The sequence below is a fragment of the Gopherus flavomarginatus genome, chromosome 4 (assembly GCF_025201925.1).
Source record: "Gopherus flavomarginatus isolate rGopFla2 chromosome 4, rGopFla2.mat.asm, whole genome shotgun sequence".
Lineage (NCBI taxonomy): Eukaryota > Metazoa > Chordata > Testudines > Testudinidae > Gopherus > Gopherus flavomarginatus.
The window spans coordinates 163,204,097-163,220,503 of NC_066620.1; the positions used below are offsets into that span (position 1 = coordinate 163,204,097).

Genomic DNA, 16,407 nt, shown 5'->3' on the forward strand with positions numbered 1-16,407 from the left:
GCAGGTGCTTGGGTTGGACAATATCAAGGGGCGGAACGTCCGTGTCTTCGGTGGCGAGTCCCTTAGTCCCTGTTGAAACGCATGTCCCTTGGCCCCAGGGCTGGCTTTAGGACATGCGGGGCCCAATTTGAAAGAACTGCAGCCGAAATGCCACCGAAGACAGCAGCAGGGATTGAGCTGCCACCGAAGATAGCAGTGGCAATTCGGCAACCGACTGAGCTGCTGCCGCTGTTTCCAGCGACACATTTGTGGAGGGTGTGGGGCCCCTCTTCCGGATGCTGCGGGGCCCTCTTACGTGCAGGACCCGATTCCCAGGAATCGTGGGACTAGCCCTAAAGCCGGCCTTGCTTTGCCCATGCCACTTACTGCCATTGGTCTGGAACGATGAAACGCAGCCAGTGGGAGCCGTGATTGGCCGAACCTGCGGACGACGCAGGTAAACAAACTGGCCAGCCCACCAGGGTGCTTACTCTGGCAAGCCATGTGCCAGAGGTTGCCAACTCCTGATCTAGGGGGTTCTAGACAGGCAAACACAAGCAGCAGGGGTTGTCCTGTTTTCAAGTGCAGACAATGGCTTTTTGGCTTTAACCATAAAGACAGAAGAAAAAACTCTATCTTTCCACTGAGAAGGCAAGAAGACAGCCTTGCCTGGCTGTAATATGCTGGAAGGATTTTTTGCTTTATAGGGCATGACAATATCTTGTTAATTTTGTTTAGGCTCTAGAAAGTATGTTATGATTTTATTTGCTAGGTAACCATTTGTTTCCATTCATTCTACTGGCTTCTTCTCAAATTTCTGTTATTTGTTAAATACATTTTCTCTTGTTTCTACTATAAACAAATCTAAGTGGTGAGCATTAAGCAGAGCTGTATTCCAAGGTGTAACTGGTAAATTGTGGTGTACTGTTCCTTGGGGAATAGAGGATCAGGGAATACATCGACTGCCCAGTGGAACAGAGGCTAGACACACCAGGGAGATGCTTGGAGGGCTTTGGGGTTGGAGTGTGCCTACCACTAACCTGCAGAGGGACAGTGGAGCCTGCGTGGGCTGCGAAAAGAGTGCTTGTGCCCATGGCTAGTGCTGTTAGGCAGGTGACCCCTGTCAGGCAGAGAAACATCCTTAGGTACCCCCAGGAAGCATCACACTCCTTTCCCTCTGCTTATCAGTCCATTTATCTTATTCCTTTCTAGCTAAGCCCACCCCTACAAAAGATAGAAAAACCTGGAGCTAATGTGCCATTTGCTGCCATCACATTGTTCATGTGAATTATGCCCCTTTCCCCACACTCTGTAAGCTCTTTAGGGATCAGACTATCTGAACAGACCAGCAGACAATCTAGTACTCTGTGCTTGAGTAGTGTCTAGCACAGTGGGACCCCCTTTTTGTCTGGTACATAGGCACTACTGTAATAAACATGAATAATTATTATGTCCTTATTCAGGCAAAATTCCTGCTGACAGTAGATGGAATTTGTCTTGAGTAAGAACTGTAATATTGGCCTCAAAATAAAGAACCAACATCCACATTATATATTGTTTATTATAAACTGTTTTCATTAATTCTAATGAAATTTAGCCCATCAGAAAATTGTGTTATAAATAAAGTTCATGAGAAATTAATATCGCCTCAAATAGATTAACAAAACTGAATACAAGCCTGAAAAATCCTATTTTCTTCCCCCATGGAACTTAACTAGAAACAAAAGGGGTTCAGACACTGTAATATTTATAAATCAATTATGCATAATTTGTAAATTTGTACTATATCTCACATACAACTTTGCCTGTCTTACAGAATGTTTTATATTTCTTGTTAACAGAGAATGCAAATGAAGCTCAGAGGAATTCTACTGTGACCTTTGTTTTATTACAATTACTGCATATTTATAGATGAACAGCTAAACTTCAGTTTGAAATTTCAGAGCCACAACAACTTTGAGTTTGAATCCTTTGAAAAAGCCCATAACATGATTGAATAAACTTAATAAAATTAATTCCCCAAGAAGAAAGAGCTTCTCAGAATAAATTGCTTTGTGTATATTGAAATGTTAAAAAGAGCTGCCAACGTATTTCTACAAATTATAAATTAAACAAAACTGCAATACCGATAGATGTCAAGATGGGATAATATTTTTTTTTAAATAACTCAGGTGAGAATTAATTCAGATTCCATTACTGGTCTGAGATACATGAATGTATTGTAGGAGAGGCAGTGTTGTTTAGTGGGTAGGTTACTGGATTAGGCGCTAGATAGAAGACCTGAGTTTTATTCATGCCTATGCCACTGTGTAACTGGACACCTTTGTCTACCTTTTCTATTGAGACTGCAAACTCTTTGGGGTAGGGACTGTCTCTTATAAAGTGGATCCTAGTCCCAGTTGCACAACTGAAATACGAATAAGTACATTTTTTAAAAAAGATTTGACTCAAGCAAAAAATTAAAGGTTCTAGCTTCTGAGGCAGACCATAGAAGCCAGTTTTTGGGAGGCTCTGGTGGTGTGGTTGCCAGACTTATACTGTATTATTTTAGTAGGCCCACCAAATCCACTTTACAGTTAATTAGCTTATTGAAGGACTAAAATATTCAGTTATTGTACTACAATATAGACCTGATTCTGCTTCCATTGAAGTGAAAGGCAGAAATCCCATTGACTTCAACAGGAGGACTGAGCCTGAAGAAGCTACTTGCTGCCCATCATCTTCACATGAGCACTGCCAAACAAGACACAAAATTAAATCTCTGCCACCACAGACTTGGTATTCAGATTTATATATAACTAGTAAATATTCATTAATAATACTGCAGAGTATATCTATTAATTCAGGCTTTTCCTGTGGTAACGGATGATGAGTGAAGGCTTATTCTCTGTTTCAAGGGTGTGAGGAAGATCTTTCAAGGGCTTACCCAAAGTCCAGTGAAGTCAGTGGCTGTGCAAAAGTGTGAGCGCATTTTTATATGCAAACTTTAAACAAACAAACAACAAACAAGTAGTAAGGTTTTAAAAGCTGCTAAAATAAAAGAATGAAAATGATCAATATATTAGACTAAAATACAATCATTAGAAATAACAGCATGTAATCCTTTACAACAAAGGTAGGTATTACTAATTAAAAGATATTCTGATCAGTACGTGTTTCTTTCACAAAGCTATCAGTTACTTCAAAGAATATCTGAAATCAAACTTGCAAGGTTCTGATGGTGAGAGGTGCAAGCATAACTTAAACATCCACTGAAATCATAAGGAGTTGAGTTGCTTATAACCACCTAATGAAATAACTCATAGTAGGCAGCCTGATCCAAAGTCTACTGAAGTCAACAGGAACATCTTAATTGACTTGTGGGCTTTGGACCAGACCAAGTGAGCAGAAAAATGCAATTGTCATTAATTTTTTGAAGAAAATAACCTGGATGTTCATTTTATCAAGAATCAGCCTCATGTATAAAAATTTCACTTCTTTCTTTGTATTTTATATTCTTGGTGAGATCAAGCTATTTGTAAACAACATGCCAGTTTTGTTTTTTTAAGAATATCCTGTATCAAATTTGATACAAATGGTTATTTAATTCTTCTAGTAACCATCCATGTAAACCTGAAAAGTGTAGTGTTCCACTTATGCTTATCTTCCCATCGCAACTTGCATTCTAAGGTCATGGATGAAAGAACTACTGTACACCCACACACATTCTTTTCTTATAAAAGCTTTTTAAGTAGTTCTTTGTACTGATTCAATGCGTTGGAAGATAAAATTAGTTATTTTAGTTCCTTCTAAATGTTAATCTAGACTGGAATACTAGTTGCACATTAAATATTGCATATCCCAATATCAATATACTAGGCTCCATTCTGCCTTTTTGGTCCTGCATGGGCATATGTCCCCTCCTCTACACCTTTCGTATACTATAACTTTACATTTTAATTCTTTGATGAAGGCATATTATTATATAATACAGCATTATTGCTATATGGTAGCAATCTTGTGTTGGCCTTGGGACAGGTTTGGCAGTGCTGTATTTCATTTATTTCTCAAATATGAAAACAAAACTGTTGTCATAGACGGAAGTGTATAAATGTGTAAATATTCTATGTAAACTTTACAAGTAATTTGCACACTTACATTCTACCATGGAATAGTGCATCAAATGTGTGATTTTAAGGAGAAGTGTGGTACAGTAAGTCTTCCCTTTCTGATGCTCTTGGTATCTTTATGTCTGAAATTAGAAAAGAGCCTGCCGCTGATGTGTTCAGATGCCAGTGCATATGCTATTGGAATTTGTGACAAAGTGACTAACACTACATTTCCTGTGTACTCAGAAATCTCATTGAAATCATTTCACAGTGGATGAGCAAGTAATGCAAAATCAGGCCAAAGGGCAGCCCTGGATTGTCAATTGCCAAGACCCAATTAATCTGAATTTCTCATCCCCTCTCTCTTAACAAGAATTACTTTGAAGAAGAGCAGTAAATACCTATAGTTGCTCTATGGCAGTAGAGTACTGAAGGAAATTGTTTGTAATAAGACAAGAATGTGGAATAAGATTGTAAACTTTAGTATTATAAAACACAAAATAATGTAATATTTCCTTGTAGTAAACATAATGAGTATAATCCTGAGCCTGCCACCCTCACTCATGCAAATTATTCCTGCTGAATTTATGGAGGTACTTACTCATGTATGAAACAATTGTGGAATAGGGTCCTATTTATGTTGACTAAAAACTGCATGAGAAAACTTGGATATATAACATACAAGATCAAGAAAAGAAACCCTATTGGGTCATTTAGTTTAGTCCCCTTCCAGTGCAGCAATTATCCATACAGTATATTTGCTAGTGCTTTGTCCAATCTAAATAGCAGTAGTGCTACTTCTCAAGAGTAGTACTGAAGAAAAGCCTGATTGTACATTACATACATTCAAATACAATAGATTTGCATCTTAACAAAAATGTGACCCATTTTCATGTTGCTAGGATCAGTGACACGAGAAATGATCTATGTACTGCAGTCAAGTATCAGGGGGTAGCCATGTTAGTCTGTATCCACTAACAACAAGAAGTCCAGTGACATCTTAAAGGCTAAGATTTATTTGGGCATAGACTTTCATAGGTAAAAAAACCACTTCTTCAGATGTATGGACGGTATCTGCATGTCCATGCATCTGAAGATTTGGGTTTTTTACTCACAAGTTTATGGCCAAATAAATCTTAGCCTTTAAGATGCCACTGGACTCCTTGTTTTTTTTATGTATTGCAGAAGTACTGGTTATACTACATGTTTCCAGAAGTATATTGTTTGGAAGATTATAGGTCGGGGTAGGCAACCTATGGCACGAGTGCCGAAGGCAGCATGCGAGCTGATTTTCAGTGGCACTCACACTGGCCTGGGCCTGGCCACCGATCCAGGGGGCTCTGCATTTTAATTTAATTTTAAATGAAGTTTCTTAGATATTTTAAAAACATTATTTACTTTACATACAGCAATAGTTTAGTTATATATTACAGACTTATAGAAAGAGCCCTTCTACAAATGTTAAAAAGTATTACTGGCGCACGAAACCTTAAATTAGAGTGAATAAATGAAGACTCGGCACAGTACTTCTGAAAGGTTGCTGTCCCCTGTAATAGGTACAGCTTCCTTGTTTGAGCTAATTCCTCCTACTGCTGAACATCTGCCTCCATTGAACAAACAACTACCCATTGTGTGGTTGTCAGGTAAAATATATCAAGCTGTAGGAGGGGAAAATTCTGGCTTTAATCTCTTTTAGTAAGTCATTTAGCACTTTCAAAATAGTGAAAAATGTCAGAGGTGAAAACAGTTGCATTCTTTTCTAGGTGCTTCTAAATGGAAGATACAATATGGAGGTTAGGTCCATCAATAGCTATTTGCCAGGATGAGCAGGGATGCAAAACCATGCTCTGAGGGTCTGCAGCCTCTGTTTGCCGGAAGCTGGGCATGGACAACAGATGATGGATCACTCAATGATTGCCTATTCTGTTCATTCCCTCTGAAGCACTTAGCACTGGCCATTGTTGGAAGATAAGATATGGGCTAGATGGATCATTGCTCTGACCCAGTATGACTGTTCTTTTATTCTAAACTGTAGTCATAAAGAACAGTTTGGCTTATCACCTCATATGGTCAGGCCCAACAGAGGAGAATCTGAAGAACTTGAGAGTATTTATCACACTGAAGAATGCTGTCAGCCCTCTGCAAAATCTGTCCTAAAAAAAGTCATCACTGAAGTATTTTAGTACTATTATAAACCTTTGAGACAAGAGACAATGCTATGAAAAATGATTCCAATGGAAATGAGGCGCCTCAATATTTTTGAAGATCAAGGCCTCGAAGCCCAATCCTGCAAGGCCCTGACCTCATCCCAAGAAATGCTGAGTAACCTCAACTCCCACTAAGTTCCAAGTTACACTAACAAAACTACTGTTGGTACTATCTTACCACTACAGTTGTCAACAGTGTTTCCCTTTGTCTGGGTTGTTCAACATAAATATTTTTAACGCTTCTGATCTAATCTGAATCAGCTCACCCACAGAAACATACTTGGCATCTTATGTATAGATGTTTTCAGATACAAGTGGCAAAATTCATAATGTGCATGCAAAGAATAATTTACATTTTGAATCTTAAACTGATGTCACACACAACCTATCAATCACAATTTTACATACAAAATATCTAAGTTACATAGATTTAACTCAGTGGCAAGTCATTGGTACAACTTTTGTGTATGGTTTCTATGTAGAAAACACAGAACTATAATACTTCTCATGTAGATTATGTATCCACAGGAAAAGTTGGTAAACAAATACTTTAAACTGAATGCAAAATAAGCAGTCTACTGCTATTAAAAGTTACCTCAAAGCCTTAATTTTGTAGTTGATAAAATACAGTACAGCTTTAAGATAACAGCCCAATGAATCAAATCCAATTGTACAAAAGTAATGAAATTATATAAAAAACCTATATTATTCTGTTAAATATCCCAACAACATAAAGTAAACAAGCTGCCACCTACACTGGGGAAAAAATAAGAATATTTCTCTTTCTACAAAACATTTAGGGAGTTTCCCCTTTAATAATGAAGTTTTACCTACTAATATAATGATCCAGAAATGACATAAATAGAGTAAGAATTAAAATAAAATATAATTGAAAGACATTTTGAAGTATGTTCTAGACATTCATATTCCAAGATGCAGAAATAAAACTTAGTTGTCCCTAGCTTTGTCTCTTCAGTCCACTAACCACAGTTTGACAAACATCTTTGTTGAGTACCAGAGGGGTAGCCGTGTTAGTCTGGATCTGTAAAAGCAGCAAAGAATCCTGTGGCACCTTATAGACTAACAGACGTGCATGTCATGCATCTGACGAAGTGGGTATTCACCCACGACAGCTCATGCTCCAAAACGTCCGTTAGTCTATAAGGTACCACAAGATTCTTTGCTGCTTTTGTTGAGTACGTTACACGTACGTTCCTCTGAAGTTCAGCATATTTTTTAAAACCCCGGACAGATTTTGCAAACATGATTTTGATATCTATATGCTTGAATTTCTCACCCCTTCTATCCCATAAAATGCAGCAATCAATGGATTATAAAAATATGGTACGGGAAGTGTCATCTCACAATTAAAATTTCATTATGTGCAAAATGCAGCCGTTGAAGAATGATACCACACATGCTCTTCTTGCGTGACCCCTTCAGTCAGGTTATTGCTTCTGTCTAGAAAACCTGGATTTTCGCAGGTGGAAAACTAAGCCTGGGGGGCCATGCTAGTTATTTGAGTAGCCCATTGACATTTGAAGTTGACTTGTTCAGGTCTATTAAAACGTGGGCAACCTTAACACCAGGATTGCTATTCTTAGGCCCTTCTCTTTGGCCTGGCATTTTTATTGCATTCAGTCTCTTATTTCTCTCCGTGGGAAAAATAGCAAACCTACCTTTGCAGTCTCTAATACAACTGCTATTGTTCGTTTAGGAAACATGCTGGGAGCCCCATTACAGTCCTTCTAAATCCTAGCGCTATCTTCATGTGTCCCTCACCAACCTGACAAGCAAATTCTCAGTAAACCACCCCCACTGCGCAGGCAGCAACTTTGCCTGCCAGCTGCTGCCCTTGGAGAAGCTCAGTGGGCAAACTGGACGCGGGGGGCTTGTATAGTTGCTCGCAGGAGTAGGTTAAAGCCCGCGACGCTCCCAACAATTAGCGCCTGGAAACCTTAATAGGTTCCCCAGTTTCCGCGCAGAGAGAAGCCGAGACACTTTCTGCGGCTTAATTGTCTTAATAGTCAGCTTCTAACATCACATTATTGGGGAAGTTTCTGATTCTAAGGGACACTAATTAGCTTTAAATGATGCTAAATACCATCCCTACCGTTGCAAAAGCTTCTCTGGGACTTTTACAAGAGACTAGCATTCCGGTAATTTAAAATCACTTTGTTTTCTTCTCCGAGCTGTTAACCGTTTGGAGAAACACTGACCCACAGGACAACCACGGGAAAACCTCCCCCCACCCCCGACCACCTCCCCCTGTTTCTTCAAAGTGCCTTTGGCAGTGCACAACTGAAGCAAGTAGTTCAGCTTTTCTTCTCCCACACCGCTCAGGCTTGGCTGCCCTTAAAGAAAATCCTCTCTTAACAACGTGTCAATGTTACATTCCTCCACAAAGGCAACTTCTATTAGAGGGGCTGGAAGCTTGGCTCCTAGACAGGGAGCTTTGTGGCCATGCAGAAACCAGGGAGAGAGGAAACATTTCCTGCATTAAAATGCAATAGCCTGGCTCAGTGATTCATGTCTGTGCAGGGGGCAAATTCAACCCCTCTCAAATAGCTGCACTCGAGCTCCAATTTCCAGCCAGGCGGCGGCTTTTCTCCTTATCTCTAGAGATATCTCTGTTTTGCATTTCTCATTTGATAACTGTATTTTGACCTCACGTGTATTTCTTTCCCTGCAGCTTCCAAACCACGGCGTGCCTCTAGGATCTTTCTTTAATAAATCAGCTTGTCCTTGCTCGTATACCAAACATTGATAGGACCAGAACACCAGGTATTAAGAGAGACGAAAAAGGAACTTAGACCCTAATTATAATTGGGTGGCTGCTCTGATGACCGGATCCACAGCTTCCGGGCCTTCCACGCCCTCCCACTTTGCCAAGCTCAGGTGATTAAGATATCAGCCGCGTGTTAATAGCACACGTGCAAAGCCATCATCTCCCCTGGAGCTGGGGCCGCCCCCGTGCGTCTCTCTACTGACCAAGGGAGCACGTGGGTGACATTGCAGGATGCAATATGTTTCCCCGAGCCATAAATTGAGGCAGAATTTGCTATTCACTTGGTACTTGTACTGCGCAGTTTTGAGGTCAGACCCTTGTTGGCGTTTAGGGTCCTGGTACTTAAGCTGGGTTGCCCGCATGCCTTTGGAAATTTCTTCCTTGCAAAGTCAAGGAGTAGCATGAAAGGGAATACGATTTTATTACTGGGTGGTTGCAATAAAAGAGGGAGAACTGGCTCACAACGTGTCCGCATTATTATAAGTGACAGCTTAAATCCTCATTGAAGTATAAACTATCTTTTAGTAGGAATCAGAATTGTATGCTGGAGATGAGATTACATTTAAAATAACATCCTCCCCCCTGTAAGTGGTTTGAGGATATATCTGCAGTTCTCCCTAGCACTTTCGTGGGAGCGGGCTGGAGGTTAGCGGACCCCACAACTAGTGTGGAGTGCAAGTCAGATACGTTTAACTATCAACGAGAGGCAAGAGGAGAACCCTAGATAGTGATTTGAGATAGAAAAAGACCTTTGAGACCCCATTAGAAACACCTACCTTCTTTTGGAGGCCGTTTAGCTTCTTTGCTAAGGTTGCAGACCTGGGTAGTTTGCAGCTCCTGGGTCAGACACCCCTCCGTCTGCTCATTGAGAGGCAGCACTACATTGCTGAGCAACACCAGGGACTGGTCGTCTATTCCCCATTCTCCCAAATGCTGAGGGCAGGTACATTTTGTATACATGATCCCACAGGACTCAGTTCTCCCGTTCTCGGATTTCAGGCAGTTCTCTAGCCAAGTGCATAATACATGGCAACCAAACTGGCTCGGGCTCACCTTATTCAACACCAAAAACTCAAAGAAGGATTTTTGGTCGTCTTCCTTTTTGTGTAATCCTGGGAAATCGACGGGATAGACCCGGCGTATCTGAATAAAATTCTTATCATATTGCAGAAATACAAAAGCATTCTTGGAATCGCAGAGCTGCATTATAGAATGGTTATTTTTTAAAAGATCCTTTATTTTTTCATGGGAAAAATGATCAAACTGATAAGCCAAAAGAGAAAAGTTGGAGCAGCTGAAGTCCTTTTTGGAAAATTTCAGGTAAATACTATATTTGGTCGGATCTGGATTTTCCAGCGTCCAAGTGCAGTTTGTAAAGTTTTTAGGAAACATTTCACTTAGAGAATACGATCCATAAATGACCCCCTTCACCAGCGTGGAACACCAGAAGTCTTGGGCAGCATTAAATCCAAACATAACCAGTAGATAGGTGGAAAATATATAAATCAGCAAATTACGAACAGCCTTCATCCTATGTCATTTGGCCTGTAGAAAATGAAATGAAATAAAAATGCAAGTAGAATTCTTCACGCATTGAAAATCAAACTCCTTCCAATATTCCAGCCAGCTGTTTTCAAGATTCCAATTAGAACCCTCTTCGAAAAGGCCAAGTAATTTTTATTTTTTAACACAAGGAAATTGTTTGATGCTGTGTGAACAGCGCCATCACGTGGCCATCACAACAGTCAAATTCCCTAAATTCAAATTTAAAAAATAACATTTATTAGATTATTAAGTGGAATGTCCTCCGTTATCTGGCATGTATTTGGCGTGATCTGGAACTATTAAATTTAGATAAAAGTCAGAGACTTTCATCTGGTGGACAAGAAGAAGGACTATATATATATATATATATATTTATTTATTTAATTTTATTTTTAAAAAAGTAAATCAACAGCCTAGGCACCGTTTATATATATGCACAGAATTTCAGTAGACCAGATCAGAAAAGCTGGTAACAGCTGTTGTTACATATTATTTTTTTCTATTAAGTCTGAGAAGTAATTGTGATGAATTACAGTCATAATTTTAAAATGCACAAATTATTATTTGCTACAGATGGAACATTATCTCCCATATGTCTACATGCCTCTGCAGTGGCCACCTGGTATACAAAGGTCTCTGTAAAAAGAAAATCCGGAGAGGAAACACTGAGATTAATATGTGTTAATAAAATCTTGAAATCTTGAAACCCTGACACCACCATTGAGACCAATAATTTTAAAGACAATCATTTAAATGTGATATAACCTCTTGGAGTAGATAACGTTGATAAGTATATTAGTATTTATAACCAAAGGAGCTGTATAGAGAGCAATGCTATAGCAGGACCTGTATAACAGGACCGAACTGAGCCTCTAAGTTGCCCTTTATTAAGAATGTTTTGTACAGTATGGTTATCTACTGTATTTTGCATATATGCGCTTGAATAGTGAAAGACAGATTACATTTTCTCTGCTAGTATCTCCAGCTAAAGCTTTTATTGGCCCCCTCCGCGGAAACAGCCTTCACATCTTCTGTTCTCTAACAGTGGCCTAGGATAATAAAGTGAACCTTTGGTTATATTTACCTCTGTTATCCAAAAAATAAAACTTCAATGTTTTCAGCTTTAACCTTTGAGAAGTTGCTTATCTCTTATCAATGAGTGTCTTTTCGCTTTCTGTTTGCAAGTGTGAGCAGACAAAAGTGATGCCAAGTTAATTAAAAAGCTCTTTAGATTGCAGCCTCTTCCACTGTTGCTCTGTAAACAGAGACAGACATACAGACACATACACAGTTACGGAGTTTTAACGTGTGTCTTTGCCTAGCTTTCATCTCCCCCACCAAATGGCAAGGCATCTTTCGTCCCCCATTGCATAACACAGAAAAAATCGGCGGATTAAATTCCCTATAAGAGATTTTTGTATTTCCCAGATTATAATTCAAACTCTAAATTTTGAGATGGGCAAAGCAGCACCAACTCTAACCCTATTTATAGCTGCGGTTTAAAACAAAATCGGAGCTGCCGCCGGATCTATCCAAACTATTGGATTTTCCCTTTTCCGAACATGCATCTCACTGAGTAACAAATTCATCCTTCTGGAAATAAGGTCGAGAGAGCGGTTAAAGTTTTTTAAAATAGAAATGAATAGGCAGTTCTGGGAATAATTTCCTCTCTACAAAATTTGCTGTAGCCCTTTGCAAGCAATGCAGCCCTGCGCAGTATTATTCAGGATGGTGTAGGCGTTGAAAGCCAATGTGACAATAAGTGTCTAAATTAGGAATTCTACCCATGAAAAAGGATTAATATTATAATCTGGAGACCAAAGAGGTTTTTTTTCTTAAGTATTTTAAAATAAAAGCCCCTGACTTTTCCTCCTGTGCAATATTTGCACTAGAAAAATAAAGACGTCCGCAGTGCTAGGCTGTTTTCCATGAGGAAACCAAGTCTAATAGCTATCATTTTAGTTACGTTTGTTCATGCAAACCTATTGAAACAAAATACTACTTTAAATTATCGCTCTCTGCATGAATAGGCAGGATTTCATTTTGCGTACAATACTGCTAAATACAAAAGTGAGGCTGCTCTGGGAAAGCATCAGGCACTCAGATTAAACGATCTTTCTTTTCGGGGGGGGGGGGAGGGATAACGGAGTGTGTGTGTTAAAGAACGGCCACCAAGGTTTAAGCTTGCCCATTTTGGAAGAAATCTCTTCTGCTGAAAAGCAAACAGGCGGTTAGTTTGGATAATCCCCAACTGATTTTCTAGGTGACACTGTAGTTTGGTCGAACATAGACGGCGCCATCACTCCACTTATTTTTTCCCCAACAGAAGACCTACTGACTTCCCTTATTTTAACTTCCTATTAAGCTAAGATTCCCCCTCCCCATAAAATTACCCCAGCCATGCACAAACCTCAGGTTTTCTTGGTCTCGCTGGAAATTACTCTCAGGGAAGCAGACCTGTCGCAAACCCGACTTCTCTAACTTTTAAACTGTAGGCTAGAAGTAAATGCAGAGATAATTCTGCATGTGTAGGCTCTCTCTATCGTTCAGCAACAGCCCTGTCCTCCTCCTCCTCCGCCGCCGCCTCTTCCTCCCCGGAATCCCGAGCTAAGCGCTCTACAGTCATAATCCCTGGAAATGGGAAATGGAAAATGCCCCTGGATACCCTTACCTTCCACTCCGAAAGCTGTCAGGCTATTTCTCTAAACCACTAGCACCACAGGCACACGTCCCAACAACAGTGATGGAGAGATTCCCCTTCTGTCGGATGCATCGTTTCCCATTTTCCCAGGCTCAGGTTCAAACCCAAGATTTAAAGGAGAGAAGAAGAAAGGGAGGGGAAAAAAAAAAAGGCAGAGAGGAAACCCCAGCACGCGCAACGCTCTGGCTCCGGATCCACCAAATCCACCGTGTGAAGGGGGAAAAAAAAAGCCCCAGACCAGAGATACTGCAGGTGGGGATGGACCTGGCTGAACAGCGAAGATTTTTTTTTTAACTTGAACTAAAGTCTAACCCAACGAACCGATCCGCGGAGATACCAGGCAAGCGATGAGCTGAGAGGAGATCTCCAGGCTACTGCTGCCCTAACGCAGATGTGGTGGCGGGTTTGGGCTGTTGTTATTATTATGAAAACACTTATTCTTATTCCTCTTTTCTCCCCGCTCCTCCTCCCCCCTCAGGTACTGATGGACGGACAGCGGCCGGGGGGAAAAATCCTTGGCTGGTGATGTCGGCAAGCAGTTTGGATGCTGAGTGAGGAGGGAGTACAGCGGGAGAGAGATAGTAAAGCTCTGCGTGTGTGTGTGTGTTAGGAAGAGAGCAAGTCAGTCAGCGTGTGAGAGAGAGTCTGTGTGTGCGCGCGCTCCCGTGTGCGCCTGTGCGCTCGGCTCCCCGTCCGGTGGGGTGTGCGCGCCCCGCTCTCCCCCTCCAGCGTGTGGGGATGCGGTGCGGCCCCGCTCTCCTTCTCCGCTGCGTGTGAGCGCGCGGCGCTGCGCGCCCCGCTCTCTTGCTCCAGCTTAGGGTGCCTGTGCGCGCCCCGCTCTCCCGCTCCAAGCGGGCGCTCTGCTCGCCTCTCTCCTTCCTCAGTGCTGTGCGTGCGTGTGTGAGAGACTCTCCTCTCGGCTCCAGCGACCGGGCCCGTGGTGCGTCTTGCACGTCACGGCTACTCAATATCAAGCACGTCCGAAAAACGTTATTTTCTGCGGCTGAGAGGTTTTTCCAGCCTCACTTCCCACAGCTGGAGCTGGCTGCGACCGAGTGTAAGAGAAACTCACAGGCTGGGAGGGAGGCGAGGGGAGGAGGGAGTAAATCCAGCACTTGATCTCCTTCCTCTTGTTCTTTCTTTTAAAGCACAACCCCCCTCCTGCCCCCCGGAGCTGTCAATGTGCCACCGCGATGCAGATTAAGTGATATAGCGCTGCAAGGAAAACACATCTCCTCGCTTTCAAACTGCCGCCTGCCTCTGAGTGGAACAATAGCAATTTTCTCAGCGAGGCTGCAATTAACACCTTATTTGTTCATCGCCAGAGATAGGGCGCCGGTTGGGATCACATTAAATCGCTCAGCAGGGCGAGAGACTCTGGGAAGCGGCTATTTTCTCGTGATTTTTTTTTTAAAGTTCCATTTTAGCGCAGCTGGGTTGTGCTGGTGGCTGCGTTCATTGACGATTCCCGAGGGCCGCGGTAGGGGATGGCGGGCTGAGTGGGTGGGTGTGCTGTCAAATGTCCGAACAGCCCCATCGTTAGCTGCCACTTGCTCAGGCTGGAGTTTGCAAGGCAATCGGTCAAATAGCACAACTGCTGGAAGGATGGGGGTCGGAATAAAGGAAAGTTGTGAGAATGGGGTTGTCTTCTGATCACCCAAAGAAACACTTGCTTTGCTGGTGTAGCTAAGTAGAGTTGAGTAAGCTGTTTCCCTCTCTCCTCCCCTTGTTTCTCTCCCGTTCTCCGTTGGTGAGCTGGGTTATCCTTTGGCTAGTGCTCCGGGGTGTCGGTGAGAGAAAAGTGCCTTATATGCGACATCAGATATTTGGTATGACAATAGGGGGGTTATATTTAAATAAGTTTTAATACCAATCCAGCCTCTAACTTGAATACTTGTTCTGTAGCTATCACACACCATTTACATTCTGCAAAGGGAACAAAGCATTTCTCAAAACGGTGTGGTCCTGCTACATGTTACAATCCCACTCAGTTTGAAAGTGTATTTGAAAAACGCCTGGTTTTAGATGTACTCTCCGCCCCCTCCCACGCCCATGGAAGGAACATGAACAGAAGTTTAAACTTCTGGCCACCATCCAAGCCAATCATTTCTTAACGCAAACAGGTTTTTTCCCTCCCTCACAAAGGGCTTGAATTCAAACAGTATAGAGGTATACATACATGAATACTTTATACCATTCTCGTAAAAAAAATAAAGTGCAAGGTTTGCATGATCTACTCCTTGTATTTATATTTTTATGAATTTTTTCACATACAGCAAATATACCAAAATAGAAGGGTCATCATCACACACAAAGTAAATAAAGACGGTAAGATAAAGGGAGGGGAGGGGAAGCTACATGTCTATTTTCAGGGTCTACATTAATCACAGACCTCAGAAAAGTCAGCCCAAATTGCTTTGAATTTTTCGGGCATTCCCTTTCTGCAGGATGCCAGTCATTAGTTATCTACGCGGTCAGCCATATCGCTGAGCCATGCAACAATATTTGGTGGGGATAGATTTTTCCATTCTTGCAAGATTAGTTTTTTAGCGACCAAAGCTGCATGTTGGAACCATGCAGCCCTGCTATCCAGTTATCTCCAGGTATCAGGAACATATCCAAGAATGAAAATTAAGAATGAGGGCTCCAAATTAGCATCCAATATCAAATTGGCCCTTTGACCCACCTCCTACTAGACATTTTTTGAATGATCTACTCCTATCAAATATAATACAAAGGAAATAAGGCTATTGCTGATTTAGGAATAATGATACGCCTCCACATACAGTTGCACTCCACATTGTCTGTGAATGATGACCATCATGCTGTTCTGAAATTCTTGAGGAACAGCTTGGTTTACTGTCATGCTGACCGAAGCATAACAATCATAGAGGTGCATATATAATACGAGCGTCTTAAATTCAATTTTTTCCTCATTTACATTAGATGTGGGACAAGATAGGTCAAAAAAGCAAGCCACCCATAATGAAGCAATTCATTCTCTACACTGATTCCTGTGGCCTTTGCAAATTGCAGTTCCCTTGATTGGGAACGGAGTGAGGTGTATTTATATAACACTATTTATAAATATGGAGTGAA

The 16,407-nt window shown here is 41.3% G+C and overlaps 1 protein-coding gene across 1 annotated transcript in view; it reads right to left on the reverse strand.

Moving 5' to 3' along the window:
* Positions 1-14,355, reverse strand: part of ADGRB3 (adhesion G protein-coupled receptor B3) — a 636,306-nt gene extending 621,951 nt beyond the window's left edge. Inside the window, exons 1-2 of the mRNA XM_050951631.1 lie at positions 13,279-14,355; positions 9,839-10,607 (exon numbers count right to left, since the gene is read on the reverse strand). Coding sequence (XP_050807588.1) covers positions 9,839-10,592 — 754 coding nt within the window. The 5' untranslated portion in view covers positions 10,593-10,607; positions 13,279-14,355. The remainder of the gene's footprint in view (positions 1-9,838; positions 10,608-13,278) is intronic.
* Between the last annotated feature and the right edge of the window lie 2,052 nt (positions 14,356-16,407).